Raw genomic sequence first — 24,496 nt, 5'->3', positions numbered from 1 at the left:
ACCTCTTTTCCTCTAGCCAAGTGAAGTCCATTCCGTCGTACTTCACCGGAAAACACAAAATCCCGGCATAAACTCCGGTGACACATAGACCAATATATATAGGTTAGTAGATCTATATAAGTTCCAATTGTATCATTTAAATCTTTTTGTGAATTAGTGAGATATTCTCATTGGTTTCTGTTATATGATCCGATTTTAATGCTAAAAATAATGTGTACATATGTAGCATGTTTATTTGTGTTACAATGATTATTTTTCTTGAGATTTGTTATAGATTTATACTATAATTGACTTTTTATTAATTTTTTGCTTTATTTTTACTCTTTGCAGGTTTGAAGGAAAGTGTGGACACTTTTCATTATTGGATCTATAAGCTTTCTATCTTATTAGAATCTTGATCATAATCTCATTTTAATTAATTTTCTTATTTTCTAAACTATGAGAACTAAAATGATGAACAAATATTTTGATGTTTCACAACATTCTATTCCACATTCCCCTTGTTCTTCTTCATGTTCACAAACACTTGCATCAATTGTGTCTACAAGACGTCGAGGTTTGACTCACTTAGCTCTTGCATACCGACACGCTCATCGGTCAGCGGTATTTGGGACTAAGTTGACTAGCTTGGAGTCATTGAAAAAGTCTCGACCGATCAAACGGGCTGTTTCTGCTAGCTTAGATGCAGAGTTTTCGGATGCAGAATTGTCGAAAAAGATTCAAGAATTGGCTCTTCAGTTTCAGGTTAGCATAAAATTTTCCTAGTTTTTGTATTGCATTTGTTAGAACACATAGACTGTTTGTTATTGCTTATTAGAATTACTTATAGTGTTTAATTACAACTCATTAGATAGTTTAACTAATGATTTCTTTTTTATGATAGCCCTAAGGACTATTAAAAGTATACTTTAAATTTTATGATATAGGTACAACAGATTTATATACATTAATAACTACACATAAGACTGTCATTAACAAAACCATTTAACTAATTATATGAGACGGAAATAAGCTGTTTTTAATCAACTATATGTCTATATATTAAAAACAGCTTATCTCTAAGAGTTGCAAACCACAAATAATCTAAAAAAATGTTTGGATGAAAAAGTGATTATCTACTATGAAAACGCAGGTTTGGAGAAACATGTATTTACATACTTTCTCAAAAAGTAGTTTTTAAAACGCAAAATCTATTTTGAAAACGCATAATCCATTTTAAGAAGGAAACACCAAACACCCTGTAAGATAAGTTACATGGTAGTTTATTAAGAATCTCAAACACTAACCAGCGACCGGCTTATGCAAAAAAGAGTTATTAATAACGTGTATTCAGTGAAATCTTTCTGTAGTATGATTAATGCATTATGCATATGATTCTTTTTATCCTGTAATCGATTATATGTTTTGTTTAGGCTAATGACATATCTACATATTTGTGTGTTTTATGTATATTAAATCAGGTTTCGGAGGATGTTGAAAACAAAGACAATCACAACAGTCTAGAATCGTCAAACTGGCCGGGTGATATGATTTCAGCGAGTATAGAACGAAAAGCAAATAGCGTTGATTTGCCATTTTCGCTACGAATAATAAAAAAGAAAAAACAATGGCAAGAGGGATTGATAGCAGCAAGTGAATCCGCTTATTGTTCAGTTAAAAAAGCTTTTTCATCAATGGTGTTTATAATTCGAGAGCTACAAAGTTACACGCTCCAAATGAGAGAAATATTATATTATGAAGATTTACAAGATATCCTTGTTCGAGTTCAACAAGAAATGAATGCATCTTTCGTTTGGTTATTCCAACAAGTGTTTTCTCAAACCCCGACTTTGATGGTGTATGTGATGATCCTTTTAGCAAATTATAGCGTTCATTCGATGTCAAACAATTTTGCTATAGCTGCAACCCAACCTCCCGCCACCATGGAGTCTGTTACGGAGCGTAAAAGTGATAACGCTCATACTCAATTTGAGTCTTCAGCAATAAAAACATTTTCCGCCAGTTCAGGTGGAAATGGTAAGACCACCTCAATTGGCGGAAACAATGGGGGAGGGGGGAAGTCCCGGGCCGTTGCCAGTGGGACAGAAGGTGATGGGAAGTTTGATGAGACTTTTGTCTCATCTAGCTCAATAATGAACCCGACCCGAACTAGTGAAGAGTCTGTTTCGGGTCGGGTTGGGAAGACGGCCCAGGACGAGGAATTGTGGGATTCGGTTGTGAATGAAGCTGATAAAATGCAAGGTGGGTTGGATCATGAGACAATGAAACAATTTGTGTCTCCGGTGAAAGTGGAAATTGAAGAGGAAGATGTAGACGATTATTATAAGACGGAAATGTTATATCAAACCGGTTTGTCACAAGAACCCGATAACCCCATGCTTCTTGCCAATTATGCTCAGTTTCTCTACCTTGTTGCACGTGATTATGATAGGTACTCTACATTTTTTGGCATTTTTTATTCTACATAGTATTTATTTTACTAGTATTTATTCTTATGAAAGTATGATATTATACTTTTTGATTATGATAATAATAGTACTAGAGGATTTATTAATACATTGTTATATGAACAAAAAACATTAACAATTGGGTATAATTAGTTATAAAAGACAACTATTTATGCATCCAATTATTCAATGTTGAAAATTTAACAAATTTGTATGCTGTCTAGAAATGTTTCAACTATAATTTTCATAAACATAAAAGCACATGTTTTATATAGGATCAATTTTTAATTAGTTTATAATATTATTAGTGTTGGTCATTCTTGGATGAGTTATGTTTTGAACTAATAAACTAATAAACAACTTAAGTTTGCCCAGTGTTAAATTACAAAAAATGATGTACATATGTAGTACTGTATATATAATAATAGAGTTTTGTATGTTTGTGAATGAATGAATGTAATAAATAGCAATAATAATTTAAATATGTGAAACATAAAAATATCTCGTTTGTCCTGTTTTATCATTGGCGGGGGCTATGGAAATGTGTGGTAGTCTAGTAACTTAAATCTTTCTTTTTATGGTAAAAAAGAACAAGTGTTGATATTTATGTCATTTTCAATTTTGGCACCATTGACTAAAGTTTTCTACATTTTGGTCCATTGATTTAACAGGGCAGAGGACTACTTCAAACGGGCTTCTATGGTTGAACCCAAGGATGCAGAAGCACTAAATAAATACGCAAGTTTTTTGTGGCAAATACGAAAAGACTTGTGGGCTGCTGAAGAGACTTATTTGGAAGCGATATCGGCTGATCCTAACAATTCTTATTACGCTGCCAATTATGCACATTTCTTATGGAACACGGGCGGTGAAGACACTTGCTTCCCTCTTGATTCGCAAGAAAATGATTTTTCGAGTGAATTGTAAATTAACCACTGTCATTTGGAACTCGAGTTTTGCTTAGATATAGTTTGCATAAGTAACGATCTAGGCGGAAACATGAAAGTTTTATAGTGGTGGAGTTTGAGGATTGAAATCGGAAAATTCTAATTTTGTATAATTTTGCCTTCTTGACAAAAAGGTCAAAAGTTGTAATTAGATTTTGTTGATATGAAAAGTATAAGTGAAAATGACTTGGACGAGTGAAAAGTAGAAGAATTAGCATGAATCTTGTGCATTAAAGTCGCTTGTTTAAAGGTCTAAAGTTCTTAGAAGGTCTAAAAGTCGTTACAGTACTGCTAAACTTCAATTGTATTTAGCAAACAAAAATAAATCATGTGAAGTAAAATGAGTGACTGCCTCGAAAATTTAAGTGTTTTAGTTAGACATACACAAAAATGCCTTTTAACTCTTACACTCCATTTTTGAGTTTTTTTTGTAAGGGATTAGAAAAGAAAGAGTAAGAAAATTAGTGTTCTTGTATTCTTGAGTTTTTTTTTATCTAAAAGAAAAGAAAGTGAAGGAAATGATTGCTCGGGGCTTTTTCTTCCAAAATCTTTCTAGCCATTTTTGGTCAGATTTGGATGGAAAAAATTCTATCCTCTCCTCACTTGACCTTACTTCACCATCATCGTCATCATCCACCTCATCACCACCGGCGCCGGAGCTGCCACTAGCACTACCACCACCACCACTACTAGTCCGATTAGAAGACCAAGATGACCCAGATGAAGAAGATGATGTTGCGGATGAAGATGATGAGGATTGTTGGCTGGTTAGAAGAAGAACCAGATAATGATGAAGAAGATGATGCTGATGAAGATGATGATCATGAAGATGACCCAGATTAGAAGATTAGAAGGAGACCCAGAGAAGATTTCTTTTAATTTTCTTTTGAACTCAAGAATACCTTTTTTTATATATATAATTTTTTATCCTTTCTTTCACTATCCAATCTTCCCCTTTATTTTCTTTTAATAAAAATCAAGAATATATTGTTAGCGAATTCAAACATATAAATTATTTTTTTATGTATAATAACTAGCGTGTTATTACAATAAAACTATATTATATGTACTTAATAAAATCATAATATTAGAAATATATACTGCTCCGTATATATTAGTTTGTGAAGCTTTCATAACATTTTTTTAACAATTTGGTTGATTATTTTTTCCCAATTTATAATATAAAATTTCAAAATTTTATGTCTCTACGAATATATGTGCCGGCTTTGAATCGAATTTGCCTTCTCTAGGCCTCCCATGATTAAAATTTTCATTTTCAATACACTTTTTTGGGCTTCAAAAAACAACTAATTCTTACTAAATATTAAACATGGGACTTTTTATAACGACATATTTTATCAATAATCGGTTAAAAAAATGCAATTACATGAAAAGAAGTTTTTTTAGCCACTCATCTCAATTAATAAAATTCTTCCCATTATAGAGGCTATATCATTAAAAAAAATACTATAAATCGGATCAAATAGTGTTTTATAAGTACAAAATTTTGTTTATTGTGAAAGGATCAAAATAAATGTCTAACTCAAATGGGGAGCAAGAACCATATGATGAGGTCATTCAATATGGACAACATGACTTAAAAAGTCACTCCAATGTGCAAATTACGTTTATGAGAAGTAATAGACTAGTAATCCGTAGTTCATTTTCAATGGTCATCAATTTATCAAAGGAAATTGGTCATCTTACTAATATGCCAACAAAGTGTTAACCAACATGTTAAACTCATTTTATTTTCAAACCTTACATGCTGAAACTCAGTTTACCCATTTCATATATAAAATTATAAAAAGCTATATTAAATATACCTACACATACTAAGAAAATGATGAGTCCACAAACTCAATTTAATTACTTTCAGTTTGTTTAGGCACAAATGATGACAACTAACAAACAAACTCGCAATGCAAACTGATAATCCTTTGGAAATGACCTTTCAACGAAAGTTATGATATTTTTTCTTTTCATAATTAATGCTTTGTTTTAGAATAATTGATATCTAATTTTTTTTTTTCTTTTTCAAAATGCGAATAATAAAATTGAACTTTTTGTTAATATATAAGAGCAAATTGAATAACTTTTTTCCTCAGAGTGATACAATAATAGAATGAATAACTAATTAGTTTGTAACAATTTTATAAATAGTTATATTATAATACTCAAACCGGTTCAACTAAATAGTCCAATCGGTCCAACAGGTTGGACCAGATATTTCGTTTTGACCTGATTAAAAATGTGGTTTTGAAAACATTGCATGACGTGGGGGCTCACTAGTACCTTCTGCAATCAAAGGAGGTATTGTACAAACACATTACGTGGAACGAGCATTTACGTCAATACATAGACTTCCAATGTACTATAAAGATATTTTTATTGTATCGGCAAATTTGTATATTCACGGTTCACCCTTAAAGCATATGCACTTAATATGCACATGCTTTTCACTTGGAACACAATTTTCTGCATAGCATAGTATCATTCGCACCCTGAAGTCCTGATCCTACTACACGTTTATAAAGTGTCTTTTATATGTACCGTTGATTATTATGTATGTATAAAGGCATTGCAAATTGTCTTTAGTATCAAAATTAGATAAGCCCTCAAAGATATAAATGTACATTATTATTGATACTCGTCCCATTAAAAATGTCTAATTTTGAATTTTCAAAGTTCATCTTTTGTAAGTTTGACCTTAAATATTTTTTATTAGATTATATATTACTTGATAAAAGTTATATCAAAATGAAAACAAATTTAAACCTCGATCAATTTATATAACTTTTATCAAGTATTGCGAAATACAAACAAAAATATTTTGGATCAAAGTTGCAACAGAAAGACTTTAAAAATTCAAGACTTTACACTTTTAATGGGATGGAGAAGTACAATATATGAAGAATATGCTAGTAAAAGTTGAATCAAGTGGAAAACCATATAAGGAAAAAAAAAGGTAATTGGAAAACTTGTTCGTTTTTAAATACAAAGGTCAAAGGTTTGATTTATATGCACTTCCTACAAAATAATCTAGGTATTTTTATGAAATTAACCTCTTGTATTACCACGTAAAGATATGACTGTTTACATCTGATCTCTTCTATCCCTCATGAAATACAATATTTAAATATCGTTGTTGCTTGTCACTACAAGTGGAGTATAAATTATATCGAGTTATGAGAATGCTAAACAAATTCAATCGTAGTGGTTGAATGGAAAATGGTATGGGCCGGGCCTAATGATCGAGTGTGTAAAGTAATGGAGTCATTGAATTTGGTAATTGAGGCCAAGCAGAAGATGACGGCCAAAACATGTGAAATCGAGATGGTAACATTTGCTACTTGCCAATTCCATGTCTCCTCCATCCCTCTTTTGTGCTATTTCCATGTGCAAAATCTACATCATATTAAATCACTTTTAGCTACTATACATCATCAATAATAGAATTAAAATTATCTGGAATATGTTTAAAAGGTGTTTAGAGAAAATCACCTAACAAACCGGTTCGTTGGAAAATATGGATTCATTGTACATACATGTGATCAAGAGATGAGGGATACTACTCACATGCTATGTGAAACTTTTGTAATTAGTTTCTTGACACAAATATGGCATATATGACCTAATAGTATTTGTGTGACCCGATTGATTGGTAGTTGTGGGTTCGAGTCTTGTTAAAGACAAACGTCAAAATATTTTTGTGGCGTAAAGGTATATGCATATTGTAGAAACTAAAAGAAAGTACATGGAATTTAAATTCATAGTTGGGAAAAATGTTAAATATGTGTTAGTCTTGTACTCTTGTTGATCCTTAATCGTTAAACACTTATCAATAATAAAAGCGATTTGTTAATCAATTCACCAAAAATAAACGACACCAAGATAGAATCTAAGGCATAACGCCAATTGATGATGTACCATGATACATCGCTCTCTCACAATTGTGATTGAATCGAACCTACTTTTCAAATTATATCCAAGAATATACGTTCGTTTCCTATAGCTAGTTCTCAATTTCTCATCATGCTACATGATTAACGACACCTGGTATTTTGTAATAAGCAGTTATACCATGTTATGTCATTTCAAGACTTAATTAACTTTTATGAACAAGTAACTTCATGAAATGTTCATTTCCACATAATATTTTCCGGAATTATGTTTTTGTTTTCTTTCCTATATATGTATCTATATGTTTCAAATGGACTATTTTGTCTATTACAAAATAAGTGACCATTATGGAAACGACAAAAGTAAATGCATATAATTGTAGAATGAGTAACCGATGTGTATAATGGTTAAAATACATTTTAGTATTTTACTTTTATCTATCTCATGTTAGTCTCTTAGTTATGAGATAATGATTAATGAGTCGATTATCCATAAGATGTTCAAAGTTGCATTATTAAGATGTCCAAAGATTTTCTTGCAACTAGGTTGGTGGTTTTGTATAAAGAAAGAAATTGTTGGACGTTTTGCTTAGTAATTAGTAGTAACAAAGTATTAGTTAGTTTATATAATCAATAACCTATTTTAGGTAACTTAGTTTTCATTAGCTTTCAAAAGTTAATATGACACCCGCGCAATGCAGCGGTGGTTGTGGCAGCAACGGTGTGGTGATGGGGGCGATTGTTGGTGGTGGAGACTGCGTCGAGTAGTGTAGATAATTAATGTAAAGGTAATTGATGTAAAAAGCTTAATGGTGATATTTTAGATAAATGACTGATATTGTAATTTAATCATTAATTGTATTTTACATAATTCCTACATAACTTTTAAAGAGAGGGTTGTTTTATTTATTAAATAATATAAAGGTATTGATTAGGTGTATAATGAAATTAAGATTAAGAAATAAAGGTATTTTGGGTATAAAAAAATGATGAATTTTCTAAAATATGAGAGATTAATATGATTTATAAAGGGTAATAGATTTCGAATAGCTTATGATTTTAATAAACTAATTATTATCTACTTGCAACTAGGACTCGACTAAGTGGCTTATTTATTTGTGTGGTTTACACCCCTTTTCAATAAATTTCGTGAAATAGGTCAAAACTCATAACTACTGAGTTCGTTGCAAGTTACGTACATAAGAGAGATGTAAAGTTGTAAACTATGAAAAATGGACTAACCATAGAGATGTATCTCGTAACAAAATTGATGACATCTTGAAGTACTCACAACAAAACTGAGTAATGGACTTATTCTAGAGATGGAGAGCAGGGGACCAAGAGGTATTTGGTATCCGTCAATTAGCCCAATAAATATGAGTAGTTAATAGCCCAAAATCACATATTCACTTAAAGTATACATACGGCCCTGTTAAGCGATAAGACTGTTAAGTGTTAACATAAATTTATACCTTAGACTGCATTTTCCAATAAACAACTATCGACTTATCTCAAATTCTCAATCTCAACTTTAGCAAAATAAAGTAAAAGAAACAACGGCGTTGTCACTTATTAGGTTGAGTAATCAATGACCTGATCCATTTAGAATTTATTATTATATTGTAAAACAAATATTAAAGTAAAACAAATAAGACAATATCTTTACCTTTAAATCATGGTTAAATTGATGCATGAGGATTCACAAAACAATTGATGTACGATGATTTTTCATAATGCATAGTGAATTTCAATGAAAAAAACCCTAGAGTTTTATTTGTTTTACTTTAATACTAAATTACTTAAAAACCTATATACGATATGATTCTTTCATGAATTCATGTGATCGATTATTTTATAAAAATTTTCCGTCCCTCACAACGTAAAATTCTGACTCCATTTCGGCCTATTTCACTAATTTTTTGAAAAGAGATGTAAACTCTGAAATGAAGAAATCATAAAGATGAATCCCGCAATTAACGCCAAATTTTATAAATAGTGTACTAGTGTACGTAGTTCCAGACCTCACGTTTGAATCTTAAAAATCACTATCAGAATATTGAAATTTGACTTGGGAGAGGAATCTAAGTATCGCATTAAAGTACTGGTCTAGCAAATGAAAGTTCAAGTCCAATAAACAAACCCGGGCTTGACAAAAAGAGTTTGGATAGTTTTAGTCTACTGCCCAAAAACAATAATTAATTACTTCTCGTTCTCGAGTATAATTTGGGCTTATTTCATCTATTTTAATTTTTTAACAGTAACGAGAAATCAGAAATGTGATAAGCTAAACAAATTTTGTGTATTTTGGGAAATTTTGAAGAATTATTAAAATTTTGGATGGATTATAATGTTTATAAGTATATTGGACATTTTAAGGATTTGATTAAAAAAAAAAAGTTAGTATTTGAATGACAAATTTAGGCTTGGCATATTGACTCTTCATATATTCAAAAACACTTATTTCAGAAGAAACTTGTATACTTTCCCAAAAGAACCTTGTCTTTAGACTAAATAGGAATTTGTTTACATTCGTATTTAAAATCAAAACCTTAAATTAACTGTTTAGAATCATACTTTGGAGGGATTTGATCATGAAGAGTTTAGAACGTGCACAATATTAGTAGAACCCGAAGGAGTTGTATTAAGAAATGGGCGTATGATTGCTTGAATGAATTCCTCAAGTCAAACAACGCCGATGAAGATCATATTCTGTTGATAAAGGATGTAATGAAGAAAATTTACAAAAGTGATCATAAGATTTGAAATAAGGAAGTTTGAGGTGTGTCATGACAATAGAGAGAAATGCTCTACCAAGGCTCTTAACATTTGTGAAAAAATATCAACCTCTAAATTTCAAAAGTCCTTACAACAACTTTTCAATCAGTTTTTCCCTAGAGGATCATAGTTACTCAACCTATTCAATTCGAGTCCACCAAGAACAAGTCAATTGAAGATGAATATACACAATTCCCATTAAAATAGAGAATGTTGGAAAATTAAACTTAGTATGTAATAGTATCTTTTACATTCTCGAGGGATGTTTTTGTACTTTAAATAATCTATACTATCTAATAAAATAAATCACATTTTTTTCCTTAAACTTTCTATTTTTGAAAAACTAAAAATACCATTATCTTTTATTTACTTATTTAATCATCTTTATCTAATATATCTATAATACCTAAATAAAATAATTTACAGTATAGATACTCTAACACTTAAAATAACTACAATATCACCTTTAACATCATATATTTTTACATTCATTACCATCGGCGTCCCTATCACCGTCCACACTGCCGCCCCCACCACCGTCACCACCACCACATGCGCCATCACTACGCCACCGCTGCAATATTGTGCGGACATAAGTTTAGTTATGTATAAATATCCTCAATACATTGTAGGTCATGCCATTAGGTTTCACTTCGTGTTATCTTTGGTAAGGTCCTCGTCTTTCCGAAATAATACGAATAGGAAAATATAATATAGTAATCCGTTTACTCGTTTACTAGATGTTAAGTTACTGATTTTGTTGTCAGAACATAAGATCCACACACATTAAATAATGATACGAGATTATTTGGTGATAATTATGGTTAATCACATGATTAAATCCGCGATGAAAAGGAGAAGAGGGCATCATCATTTCGTAAATGATTGCGTTATTAACAGAACATATATAAGATCTAGACCACGTTAAATGATAGTACAAGTTTGGTGATAATTAGCGATGATCACATGATAAAATCCAGGATAAAAATGAGAAGAGGATGTTATTTGACCGCTAATGATTAGTAATCACAAACCTTCCAATTCTTCAAAACATGTGAGAAAACCCTAGGAGAAACTAAAGCTCTTTAACTTATAATTTTCTAAAACTTATGAATATATTAATCACAAAAAGAATTATGTTGCCAAGTTGTTCGCGCAGGAACAATTTATTAATCAACCCAATAGAAATGATAATCTATATGTTAATATCCCCGAATCTTGTTCCACTCTATAGTTCAATACATTTTTTTCTCTTTGATATGTAAACCAGTTGTACATTTAATATCCTTTATGTCTTTCAGCTAAATATTGGTCACATGTTCAAAACCTTTGAAATACATATTGGGAAGTCCTTGCCACTGAAGTGGAGAGTGAGGGTTTTCTCTAGTATTTAACTGGTTTCCTTCAGAACGGAAGCAAAACTTCCACCGCCAGTCATGCCCTCGGATTGACTGTGCTGGTGACGTGGTCGATCTCTACAGGTTAATGAAGAGTCAATGTCGATAAGTCCAATCAATACTGTTGTTAAAAAAAAAAAATACATTTTTGGTATATGCAAATGCTTAGAAAGTTTAACATATACAAAGGCTTATACAATTATACTAACGATTTATTCGATCATTCTTTTTGATTTTTATAGTTATATTACAAAAAGAAAAAACATTTAATTTGTGCGTCCAAGTTTCAAAATTTTATACTTAAATCACGCACTTTACTTTTACATATAAAGTAAATCTCTACCAAATGTAGAGACTACTTTCAGGTTATCAAAATTAAAAAAAAAAATTAGACAAGTTTGTTGGGCATGAAAATCGAACTCTTAACATCTATTTTCAAAGATAAAAACTCTAACCACTTGGTGAACTCAGTTGGTTTACATATGAACATACGGAGTAATTAGTGTACGCTTTAATTTATTCTCAATTTCTTTTCATTTTAATTTGAGTAAATACATATTTCAGATGTGATTAAGGTAGTAGTTAGTAATAACAACAACAATAATAATAATAATAAGTATTTGTTAATTATAAGAGCCAATGATATCATTACACATCAGCTTATGTCCAACAAAGGAAGCCCAAGAGTCCTTGTGAAAAAAAACTAACAGCCGTCGGATCCACCTGCTGACCAACGGTCGTGATCACAAACTACAATGTAAAATCATATCTTGGCTTAGTACAAGTTAATTCGTCTATAGTCATGTTTTTCTTACAGAATAAAAGGTGTAAAATTACATAAAGAACCACCATTTCTTCTCCATTTAAGCTTCTTCAATTCACCTTGCAAGATTTTAGAATTATAGTGTTGTCTAAAGCCTTCCCTCATTATATTCTCATTAATTCAATCTTTTTTTACTTCTTCTTAAAGCAACAAAATGTCCAATTGAGACTTGTCTTCCACCATCAGACCGATATCCCCTCTGTCGACACATACACACGCAATAATGGAAGGTTGTGGCGGCAATGGCTCTCACGATTATAGTCGAGGTAATGGACTCACAAAAAATCCAAATGCACAAACATTTCCTCTAGACTCTCCTTCATGGTACACACCTACTCAATTTGGACCTCAAAACTTCAAAAATCACCAAGGGACATTTTTTCCTTCAATTACATTTGGGGAATTTTCTTTCTCTAGTAAAGGGATAGATAATAATACGTTCCAAGAGGATGGAGTAGTTGTGGCACCATTTGCCATGGATCAAAACTTAGGTGTTGATTGCATGTTTCAAGATAAACGACATTGCACATCACCGTTGGAGCAAGTAAAAGGTTATACGAACATAAACTTCACCAACGGCGTTATCAATTTTCCAAACAATAGCGTCTCGGATAATTGTCCTATTACTCCTAGGAATTATTCAAAGAGACTATGGACAACCGAAGAGGATAGGTTAATTAATCGACTTCCTTTCAGTAATTCCAATTTGTCGTTAAAAAAAAAAAACTTAAATATTTATTTACTGGTTTGATATGTTGTGATATGCTAATTGAACATTATTGTGATATTATGCAGCAAACTGTGTAAGCTTGTTGATCAGTTTGGGACTAAAAACTGGGCAGTGATATCAGATTATATGGATGGAAGAGCTGGGAAACAATGTCGTGAGAGATGGTACAATAATCTGCGTCCTGATATCAAGGTCTTATTTTCGATACAAGTGTATATATTACGCTGTCATTCGATTTATATATATTTGAGTTAATTTGGTTTTAAGTTTTAGCCTATGTTTTTTATCTTAGTTATCGGGAATTTCAATTTCAGAAATGTTTCCATTGTTTTCTATTTGGACAAAGTTCAAGTAACTTGATAAACTAATTTAGATTAATGTAATGTGATATCAATCTAAAAGTCTTATTTAAAATTCAGTTCAACTACAAATACATTTTGACCTTTTTAACAAATTAATACTACCTATATTTTTTATGTCTCGATGTTAGAATTTATTTTTATTTGGGAATTTTGTTTTTTTAAGCCGAAATAATTTTGGTTGTGGTATATATTACTGGTTAATTCTGAAAGCTAATTTAAAAATTAAAAATCCAAATTAATTAATAAGAAAAAAAAACAAACCAAATATGATTATTTAGATTTTTTGTTTGCAAATGAAAATCATTTATCACTAAAAGTTCAATACACTCATTCAGTTTTTGATTATTTTTCTTGGAAAGCTACCATTTTCAAAAATTCGACCATATATAAGCCAAATTGCAATTCAATTTACTCTCAAACCAAATCCTAAAATTAAAAAAAGATGAAAAAAAATATATATAAAAAAAATTCAACTTTAAAAATTTGACCTCATCGTTTTGAGTAGTTTTGATTCGATCTTTAATTTTTCCTACTTGAATCTATATATTACACGCTTGATGGTAATTTTTCCTTTAATTACACAATAATTTTATTGAAAAATTCATCAAATGCCTCAACAGATATTCGTCTAGTTCATCTAATTTTCACTTCGTATATCTTTTGCTATGCAATATTTTCTAAATCAATACACAATAATTTTAATGTATGATTTTCATCAAATATTGAGTATTGATTTTCATGTGATTTTCAAGCGTTAAAGAAAGTTTAGTTCAAGTTTATGTCACTTTTCCTTGCTAAGGATATTTCCCCAATTTCAACATCTTGAATTTCTGTTTCCTTTGTTTGCGTTTTAGGCGGATGATTGGAGTGAAGAGGAAGAGCGAATTCTCGTTGAAGCACACGAGAGAATGGGCAATAAGTGGTCCAAAATTGTGAAACTCCTTCCAGGGAGAACAGAAAACGCGATCAAGAATCATTGGAACGCAGCAATAAGGAAAAAAACAATGCGTATCAAGAGTAAAAAGGATGAACCACTCGATAGAAAGCCAAAATCTACAATTTTGCGCGACTATATTCGAGGAATAGCTTCCACCTCCACAAACAACAACAATGCAAAGACTAATTTCAGCACCAATGTCACTAAAGGCAATGTCACTACCATTCCACCCGCCGATGAACTACTAAATTCATCATACTGCTTTTATTCACCAGCAATCGACGACCTTGTCCCATCTTTTGATGACGAGTCCACTTTCTTCCAAAACCTGTTTCAAAATGGCACCACAGCTAGACAACATGAAATCACCAAATCCATTGAGCCCTTGGTTCTGTCTCAAGAACCACAACCGCACCTAATTATTACAAACCCCCAAGAATTTAATGGACATTCGGAATATGGGTCATCAGCTTCTTCATCAGTACTTCCAAATGGTCCTTACTTCCCAATGGGTGAACCTATTTCATTTTTTAACTCTAGTAACCTTGACTATGGTTATGGAGACATAAACATGGACTTAGGACATGTTTGGAAAAACTAGCTGTGGCTCGGGCTAGCTAGGGGATGATGGAGTTGGTAGTTGGAGTTAGAAGTCGCGGTCATCCTTCTTTAGAGTGCCCTTTATTTTCCGGGCTTTCTGGAGTTGTGTCTCTTAAAGTTTCAGCTAGATGTTTTTTTTTCAAAGCGAAAGCGTCAGCCTTGAAAAGCCCCAAAAGCAAAAAGACCCAATATTGCTATACATATATACACTTGGCGTTTGCATTTCAAGGTCGTGATATCAGCATTTCAATGTTCTTTCCCAATAAGTCATGTGTTTTGTTAAACGTCCTATAGATTACTCTTCCGAGATTAATTGCTTGTCCAAAGGACAGAAAAAATAAGTGATTATTGCTTTATATGACAAGAAATAACCTGAATTCAGTTGGCATTGTCTTTAGACATTATGAAACAGGTGGGACAAATTTAGTTTGTTGCTTGATGTTTGAGAGGGTACAACTTGTTAAGTTCTTGAGTAGAAAAGAAGTCTGAACTCTAGTTTGTGTGCTTTACACAATTTTTTTTTTTGAAAATAATATGAAAAGCAGAAAACATGTTCTAATATGATTTTCCCAAAAACATTACTTTCACTTGGAGCTAGAGTTCAACTTTTTATTTGATTTTTGTGCATGGGCATGATTTTTCCTGCACTTCCACTTGGAGAGATCAATTTTTTATTTTAAAAATCAACCTCAAAATGAGAGATGAAACATTGTCATGATGATTGAGATCATAAAGGGATGTTGGAATGGTTTCTGGTGTTAGTTTTGACTTTTGGGGATGAATTGAAATAGGTTTAACAACACCCACTTTTGTTAACACTTCAAAATTTTGAAACTTGAAACTTAATAATTTACTCAACCAAAATTTTATTTTACTTAAAAGACTTTTATAGTTTGTTATCATTCCCTTAAGTTCATAATAATTTATTGGTCAAAATATTTTTCAGTTAGAAAATTGAAATTGAATGTTCCCTCCAAATGTTTCAAATGCTTCTTTTTGTTTTTTGTTTTTTTTCCCTTGTGTCCTACCCTTTTCTAACAATTTGAGCGAGTATCTAACGAATTTCAACACCACCAATGTTGGATCGAGTCAGGTTCAAATATGTCAGCCGAATGACGGCTAGACTGATGACGATTAGTTGGATGACGATTAGTTAGATGACGCGCATTTAGTTGGATGACGATAGTTATGTCTAATAATTTAAATGATTATCTAAATACAAGATTTATAATGTCATCATAAGATCCGTTATAATAATCACCAGATCAGACACAAGATTTTTCATGTCCTTATGAGATCAGTTATAATAATCATTAGATCAACACGTGACTATTACGTTAAGTAACGTGGATGGTTGTCGTGGAACATGTGTCGTTGGTTTAGTAGGCAATGCATAAAAGCTACTCCATTTTTAAAAGCATGAAACACCAGTTATAGAGTATAATGATACCCAAATCAACACAAGATCAATGAGAGTTCTCTCAAGGTGTCAAAAGAGTGAAAGAAGGTAAATAAAAGCACTTCAAACTTTTCATATACCCAACTCCAGTTTTAAATGAAACTAAGTTGATATTTATAAGAAAACCCTTGTCTCTAATTCGATGAGCATTTTGCTCACACCCGGATTCGAACTCAAGACCCCATAGACTCAAGTCCTGCAAGTACCCTCCGATGGTGCAAAGATTTTACAAGTAGTAGTCTGCCACATAATGCCAAGCTAAATAAAAAGTTCTCTTATATTGGGTATCCATATAATCTTATTAAGAAAACAATATCGATAACATTAAGGTTACATATACTTAATAGGCATCTTCACTCCTGGTGTGCCTTTGAACCAGAATAGTTACTAATTACCTTGTAAATTAGGCTTTGTTTAAGCCCATTTGACCCCCAATGTTTTTTTTTGCATTAGTGTTCTGCCCATAATCATATCAGATATGGCTCTTATCACCAATAATGATTATGTAGCAAGCAAAAAATATATGGCTAGAGGACGGTATGCAATTATGACATTTTGGCCTTTGCAAATAATATACCAGCAAATAAACCTGAAAATATAGCGCATATAAAAACATTTAACAAAGACATTCCAAAATGGTTGCTGGAAAGTAGTTAAGACGATGTTGCTTACCAAATAGTATGCTGAAAAGATTTGGCAGGCTAAGTGGAACATTGAACAACACTAAACCAGCAATGGAGATGGGGATCTTGTTTAACGAGCCCACCAAACTGCAGAAAAAATATAGTACAGAAGTGGTTTTAAATAGATCTTACTAAACCATGATCAGAATTGGTTTATGTTTGTTGAGTGGATCATTAACTGTTACCTGTAAGTGGTAGGACCGGTTTGGTTTAAGAACCACATGGAAGTAAAGCTAATGGCAAGTCCGAGAAGCCCGCTGGCAGTTGCCACAACCCAAAACATGGGAATCTTGATTACATCCCTGAAACCCATAACCCGAAAAGATGATGGTAGAGGTAATTGGAATAGGTAATAAAAATGATTGTGGAAATGGATCAATTTCTTACGCATTGGCTACATAAGTCCATTCGTTGAATAAAATAATTAAGAAAGCGCCAAATGGTAATGATAAGAGATTATTCAGCAACACCATTGAAACTTCATTTAGAGATCCAGATTTTGTCATGGCCTTTGCTGTGTCCATGACTCTCCGTAGGGTAAGCTGTTTACAAATTTCAGAAATACGTATTCATATGCAAATCAGACATATATGTATATTGCTTAATGGATATATGAAAAGGATTGAAGCAATGTTATATAAAAGTTAAGTAATAGAAGAAACAACATACTGAGTAGCTTGCAGTAAGAATGCAATTCACTAGTTGCCATGTGTAACCCGTTGCATCAAACGACAGGTCTGTGATACCGCTTGTTACAGCAGAGACAATCTGCAGGATTTTATAATCTAGTCATAATATAGACTTTAGAGTTCTTGGTAAATTGAATCAAAGACTAATTACTAAGGTAATACGTGCAAAATATAGCGTAGCAACATATAGGTGCATACCATAAAGAACATTGCGGTCCACACTTTCTGATTCTGTCGCTTACGAAATATATATAGTTCACCAACTGCTGTTAATATGTTGGTCACGTTCTTCAAGATTGTGACCATTGCAATGTTTATGTGCTTTAAACTGGAAGTTATTGACAGAAAACCCAAAAAACATAAGATTACAAGATTAGATGTCTAAGACTATTTCCATATACAAAAGAAAACTATATATCCATCCTACTATCATATTTATAAAGGTGGCTTTCTTATTAACTTATGCAAGGGTTAATTCTGATTGTACCAAAACCAAATAAGTCAGCCTAATGGTAAAAGGGTCAAACTGGCTGAAAATTGCCAGGTATAGTTTTGTGTTCCAGGATATATTATTATTTGTTTCAGAAATCATAATTTATAAACTAACTGCTTATAGAGTTATAAACGTTTTTGAATGTTCAAACATGTGTTTGCAAATGTACAAAGCCTGGCCCAGACCCTGCCAAAAGAAAATGTTTTGACATGTTACCCAACCCTTCTGTCTGGCCTTTATTGCCACCTCAATTTGTTCTGGTTAACATTAACATATACTTTTATTCTATGTAAACATTAGAATCTATAATGACATACCTATACATGCCTGAAACAAGCATGGCTACGAATATCAGATTGACGGGTATCCAGACTTTAATAAGTTTCCAGTTAAGCTTTTCCAGTGAAACTACTCCAGAAAAGCCCAAAATGATAACTATGATAGTACTGATGAGATTCTGCAAGAATTACATGTGGAAAGGAAAAGCCTAAACATCAAATCATCCAATAATCCAAAAACACATTAGATATGTATACATTAATAATTGCATATATATATTGTTTCATATCTAGTCCAAAATTGTCAAAGTTACCTGATAAAACATCAATGATATTCCGGCATTGAAAGAATAACTGGAAAGGACAACTTTGTTAAGCAAAATCATGCTGCAAGAAGAGAGACAGTATGCAGCTCCAGAGATTAACGGTCCAGATCTAGCTTTAAGTTCATGTGCCCTCTTATCACCTGGGTCAAGACTGATTTCATCGTTCTCAGACATGACCCGATTGGCTCTAGATCTGCTTAACATGTTAAGCATTGTGAAATATTAAATCTTTTATACTTCTATGTAGAAGTTGCAATACTTCAACACGATATCTAACCCATTATTCTAAGCACACCTTTCATTTGTTCCTCCGTATTCTGTAGCTGATAATATATTGCCGCCTAGATGCTTCCCTCGTGGAAGGAAACCACCAATGAGCCTGTGAACCAGATTCACTTTCCCACCAAGTGGAGAATACTGAAGTGAGGAGTTGAAATCTGATTCCTTGACATCAGGATTCACAGTAACATTCAGCCTGAGTTCAGTCGACATTCGAATGCACGATGCCTGCTGTCAACAGTAAGTGCAAATCATCATCACTACTGACCTAATTATAATCTGTACATACCCTACTAAACTATTACTCCTAGTCATTGATAACCAAATTTTGAAACTATACTAAAGGAATATCCTGATCATATATTATGAACCTACATCACGAGAGCTCAAAGTACCAAATCTTTTGATGGTACCCAAGGGCCTTTTTCATTGCGGTATCTGAAGTGACCCATCAACCAAGATATTGCTGGTTTAGTCCTATTCTGAGAAAATTGTAAATATCGGTGGATACTTTGCCTTTTTATACGAAAGAAAAGTATCTTTCTATGGTAACCAAAACTTCTAAGATTAAAACTTTTACACTAATTACTTAATTAGTTCATCAATGAAAGAGGTTGATTTCCTTCAACGCCAACCGGCCCATGTTACCCCAAGCCGGTCAAATGAGAGGTAATTCAACCTCTCCCATTGGGCATGTGGTCTAACCAACATTTCTTACTGAAATGACATGTTTCGAATCACCTTCAACTCACCATACAACAGTGAGTGACACCCACGGTAGACTAAATTGTCTTAACCGGGCTGAGCTACAACAGAGTGACTGTATAAGGAAAAACCTCACAGGCATGTCAATCCTAAGGTTCGAACTAAATAAATTTACACGAAGCATACAAATAGTAAGAACTTAAGTTCAAAGTCAATAGAATAGCTAAATAAAATAACATACATCATATTCTATTTATGAAAACTATGAACAATCTGTCTTAAAAGTACCATCTAGTAAAGAAGAATATATTTACCTTCAATTACTGAAATTGTTCTAATATGTCGATATGAACCAAGCTACAGAAAATTGATGATAAACAGCAGAAATCACCAGAAGATCAAAACCGGGCTATAAGAACCAAGTCTAGGTGTGAAACTTTGTCTAGCAAACAGTGGGAATTGATCCAAAATGTTGTAAGAATCACTCAAAGGAGAAAAGATATAATAAAATGCGTGCCACTGAAGTGCTGCGATGAATTTAACAATACGAAAGATAAAAAAGAAATGGGATTTCATTTGGAAGTCAAAGGGGGAAAATGTAGATTATGGATTGCTTCAACAACAAGTGTGTGTTTGTGAATGTGTGTTTGAGATGTTTACAAGTTATGATTAAATATATATATTTATTATCATATATAGATATAGATTTGGAATGGTGACAGATATAAGGATGTGTGTGTGAATGATAATAAAAGCTGTGAAGAGCAGCAAAGTGTTTGATGGTATTGTGGAATACTGGGAGTCAGTGCTTCTGGCCGTTGAAACTGGCGCCTTTTTTGCGGGTTTTTTTTAAAATATAAATAAATTGTGAAATATAAAATTTTTGAACCTAAGACTTCAGAATATACCCAGTGCATAAAGACCTCTACAAAGACTGAAAGAGTCACGATGGTCACCAATCCTGTTTTACTTGTTTAAACATGTCTGGGCTTCATTAAGATACTATCTTATAAAACATTTTGCATTTCTTGTAGATTTCAATTAAGTAATTGAACTACCTAAATTACCTTTTTTTTATTCACTAATATAAACATCTCTACTTAATATACTTATAATAACCTTAAATCTCAACCACTTATTTTTTTTTCTTTTCTCAAATCTCAACCACTCATTTTATTCTCTTCCTTGCATAAATCATTTTATTACTCTAATTCATTCAAAATCTTTTATCTCAAAAACCGTATATCGATAAATTATAAAAATTGTATGAGTGTTCTTAAAATTTCATATTGTTTCATTAGAATTGTCATTCAATATACTTTTGAAGAATTTTTGAATCCGAGGGCGGAACCCGTACTGCTAAGACATTTGGCTATCATACTCTATGACTTGACCTATCACCCCAACTATCTCAACGCCGCAATGCGCGGACATTATCTTTTTAGGATTAAAAGTGTAGCCCATATTACCTTGTTTGAACGGCCCACTTAGATTCAAAAACCAAATATGTTCAATTTCTAAAATGGATTTAACTTGTAGTCGGTATAGTAGTCCACCTACCTGCCTCAGTGACTTAGGGCAAACACAAATAAGATAAATCATGTGACATTATAATTTTTTGTAAAAAAGAAAAAAGAAAAAAGAAAAAAAAAAAGACACCTAAAAGAAAGGGAATTAAACTCCTAACCTGTGTTTTTAACTTTTGTGATGCATTTCCTGGCGATTAGACTGTCATCGCATTAACTAACCAATGCGTATGTCTCATACCATTCTAGAGGTAAATGATATAACCTTTAGTCGAAAAGGAGAATTAAAATTTCGATTATATTAATAGCATTAATTTTAATAAATTTATCGTATTGTACAAATTTATATAACATGTTATACAAACATCTAATATATGTGTAACTTTTATAAACTAATAATCGATATATTTAGTAGCAATATCGATATTCCAAGTTCCAATCAAAAATCAAAAAACGTACGTGACTTGCGTTTTTAAGGTAAATTTTTAAGCCTTGGATACTTATGTCAACATTTGGGCCATTGGGATCCATAATCGAATCCTATAGCCCAGTGCATATATAGATATATACTTCACTACTAAATTGGAACTTGCAACTGAAATTTGTAAATATTGTATTTTTTTTTCGTAATGAAAATAAATAAACGCACATAATAAACTCACATGGTCAACATTTCATTGTCTAGTGTACGTGTAAGGTTTCGCCATTATACTGTGAGGGTTCCCGATGTCGTATGCTGAATTAATGTTCGAAAAAAATTTGGAGAATTTATTTACTTTTTAGGCAGGCGAGTGATGATTTAGAATCTCTTGCTACATCATTTTTTTTAATTTATACACATTTTAATTGCTTCATCCTTACACCTAATTTTTGCTATGTTTTCTCAAACTTTCACATTTATAAGTTTTAGGGATATACAAATTTTAAACACAACTAGTATTCTATACCTTTCGATATTTATAATGCAAAATACAGTAATATATAACAAACATTCATAACTGCAGCAAGGCGCAATAGTACATTTCCTTAGTTACGTGCATATACATTTCCTACCAACCATATTTGGATGTAAAGAAGTCAGTTGTGTAGCTGTGGACTAATTTGTCTCTCTCTATAGAAGTTAGAAAAGAGATTGGAAGAACATTTTTTCATCTAAAACACATCACTTTATGTTTTTATAATTCAATCTTTGTCGGTATATACTGATTGTGTGGTTTAGAGCTATTTTACAACTTCTTTAATCAAGGGGTATTATAATTTTTTAAAGCTTGTTATTTTAAATGCTTACGATAGAGTAGTCAACAGAAATATAGTAAAATCCTTTTCGAATTTACCTACCCCTAACTATTTCTTCTTTTGTCAAATTAAAATATATGGCGAAAGAAAGAGTAAGAACTTTCCACCTTTGTTTATAGCAATGACTATGACAAATATGGTGATGCATTATAACTACCATGAATGTGGCATACTAGTTATTTGCTGATATTGGTTTTTTAAGAAAAGGTATCAAGTTCAAAATCGTTTTAGGTAAACATTTTTGGAAAAATGACTGGAAACAGTCACAAGAATATTCTGTTAAATTGTTAACATCATAGTAAAAAAATTTGTTAAGCTCGATTAACATATATAAACACTACCAATAATGTTGTATTTGTTCACACTTTTAGTTAGTGTGAATAAATTAAAAATTTTGTCACACTTTTATGTGTATAAAAATATGTAGAACTAAAAGTGTGTAGAAATTTATCCACACTAAATGTGTGGACTTTTATAATTATTTTGTAATACCCCATTTGTCCACGCACGCCACATATTTAGTTAGTGTGGATAAATGTGGTATTACAAAATAATTATGAAAGTCCATACTAAAAAGTGTGAACTTTTAGTTCTACACACTTTTTAGTGTGGATAAATTTTTACGTACTTTTGGTTCTATATATTTTACACACATAAAAGCGTGACAAAACTTTTAATTTGTTCATACTAACTAAAAGTGTAGACAAATGCAACATTATTTGTAGCGAAATAAAAATATATTATGTAAAGTATCATCTCCTGTCGTGAAATTAGCAACAAGATTTTAACTATTGACTTCTGTTTTTTTTTTTTTGTTTTTTTTTTTTAATAAGAAAACCTACTTTTCCATAATTCCATTTAACCCAAATCTTGCTTTTTTGAAAAAGAAAAAATATCATACTATGCACCCTTAGAAAAGGCAACTCTTGGTCGATTCTATTGATATACAAGATTCCAACCTACTTTGAACAACACCCATTTGATATTAGTAAATAAGTGATACGCTGTCTTTTAAAAAAACCAATCTTAATTTATTTAGTGCCATGTTTACTATTACGTGTTGATAGTTATGGCAAAAAGCCTATAAGCTCTAGCTAGCTAATTGCATTTATGGATACAAAATATTATAATCGTACCTGCATGATGTGTCATAGTGATTATTTTTAAATTTTTCACCAATGATAGTCGATTAGTAGCACGGCGATGGACCGATGGTGGTTTTGCCTATTACCGGCTTTATATAGTGGTTGGTAATGGTAACTACGTTCAAAGGAACAGATAAAAGTGGAACCAAATTCCTAAAAACTGAAAATAAACAACGAGAAAAAGACTTTGAATAAATATGCATAAATTGTGTAGCTCCAAGCTTGTTAGTTTTTTCTATTAATTTTCTTCTTCAATAAATAAATTTATTAATCTCACAATCTCATTATGAATCTATCGTGTACTTTAATTTGATTAATTCCTATACGTATCCAAGCTTACTATCATTTTTATGTACAAAATTGTGACGTTACATAACATGAAGTGTATCACTTTCTTAAACCCCTTCTTTGATGTTTTATTTCTAAAATGTTTGGATTTGATTACTTTTGATCACATATATAAACAACATATATATAAAGGTGTACATATTTTTTGGATAGTAATATAATTCACATTTTCACAAAAAAAAACATATATATAAAGGTGACTCATAATTTTTTAATATATATTTTTGGAAAAGCTTGTTATGAATTTCGTCAAGCCAAACAAAGCATTACAATATTACAATTAAACAAGAATGATATATGGTAAATACAAATTAAATGACCCTTTGACCAAACACGAGTATGTGGCATT

The 24,496-nt window shown here is 31.8% G+C and overlaps 3 protein-coding genes across 3 annotated transcripts; 2 read left to right on the top strand and 1 right to left on the bottom strand.

Annotated features, from left to right (window-relative positions):
• LOC122592639 lies at window positions 1–3,580 on the top strand. The gene is made up of 4 exons (XM_043764922.1): window positions 1–102; window positions 331–744; window positions 1,461–2,431; window positions 3,119–3,580. Exons 2-4 carry the CDS (start codon window positions 439–441, stop codon window positions 3,372–3,374), a joined length of 1,533 nt encoding a protein of 510 aa, XP_043620857.1. The 5' UTR covers window positions 1–102; window positions 331–438; the 3' UTR covers window positions 3,375–3,580.
• Window positions 3,581–12,514: 8,934 nt separating this feature from the next.
• On the top strand, window positions 12,515–14,921 carry LOC122591392 (transcription factor MYB119-like). Its single transcript, XM_043763663.1, has 3 exons — window positions 12,515–12,963; window positions 13,087–13,213; window positions 14,238–14,921. Exons 1-3 carry the CDS (start codon window positions 12,515–12,517, stop codon window positions 14,919–14,921), a joined length of 1,260 nt encoding a protein of 419 aa, XP_043619598.1.
• Window positions 14,922–16,924: 2,003 nt separating this feature from the next.
• Window positions 16,925–19,340, bottom strand: LOC122594587 (GDP-mannose transporter GONST2-like). The gene is made up of 9 exons (XM_043767025.1): window positions 19,144–19,340; window positions 18,837–19,041; window positions 18,562–18,701; window positions 17,950–18,079; window positions 17,732–17,830; window positions 17,450–17,604; window positions 17,248–17,364; window positions 17,052–17,149; window positions 16,925–16,968 (listed from the first exon to the last, which is right to left on the bottom strand). The coding sequence occupies exons 1-9, from the start codon at window positions 19,338–19,340 to the stop codon at window positions 16,925–16,927; spliced, it is 1,185 nt and encodes a 394-aa protein (XP_043622960.1).
• Between the last annotated feature and the right edge of the window lie 5,156 nt (window positions 19,341–24,496).

This window comes from Erigeron canadensis, chromosome 3 (genome assembly GCF_010389155.1).
Source record: "Erigeron canadensis isolate Cc75 chromosome 3, C_canadensis_v1, whole genome shotgun sequence".
NCBI classification, from domain to species: domain Eukaryota; kingdom Viridiplantae; phylum Streptophyta; class Magnoliopsida; order Asterales; family Asteraceae; genus Erigeron; species Erigeron canadensis.
Note: the sequence above shows the minus strand (reverse complement) of the source record. Positions and strands in the feature narration are given on the sequence as shown.

Bases quoted from the DNA above. Each gene is read 5' to 3' on its own strand.
- LOC122594587 (XM_043767025.1), bottom strand. From the start codon at position 19,340: ATGTCGACTGAACTCAGGCTGAATGTTACTGTGAATCCTGATGTCAAG. The intron at 17,605-17,731 runs GTATGTTGTTTC...ATTTGTAAACAG, and splicing joins TTCTTACTGCAAGCTACTCA to CTTACCCTACGGAGAGTCAT. The intron at 16,969-17,051 runs GTAAGCAACATC...CTATATTTTCAG, and splicing joins TCTTTTCAGCATACTATTTG to GTTTATTTGCTGGTATATTA.
- LOC122592639 (XM_043764922.1), top strand. From the start codon at position 439: ATGAGAACTAAAATGATGAACAAATATTTTGATGTTTCACAACATTCT. The intron at 745-1,460 runs GTTAGCATAAAA...ATATTAAATCAG, and splicing joins AATTGGCTCTTCAGTTTCAG to GTTTCGGAGGATGTTGAAAA. The intron at 2,432-3,118 runs GTACTCTACATT...TTGATTTAACAG, and splicing joins GTTGCACGTGATTATGATAG to GGCAGAGGACTACTTCAAAC.
- LOC122591392 (XM_043763663.1), top strand. From the start codon at position 12,515: ATGGAAGGTTGTGGCGGCAATGGCTCTCACGATTATAGTCGAGGTAAT. The intron at 12,964-13,086 runs GTTAATTAATCG...GATATTATGCAG, and splicing joins TGGACAACCGAAGAGGATAG to CAAACTGTGTAAGCTTGTTG. The intron at 13,214-14,237 runs GTCTTATTTTCG...TTTGCGTTTTAG, and splicing joins ATCTGCGTCCTGATATCAAG to GCGGATGATTGGAGTGAAGA.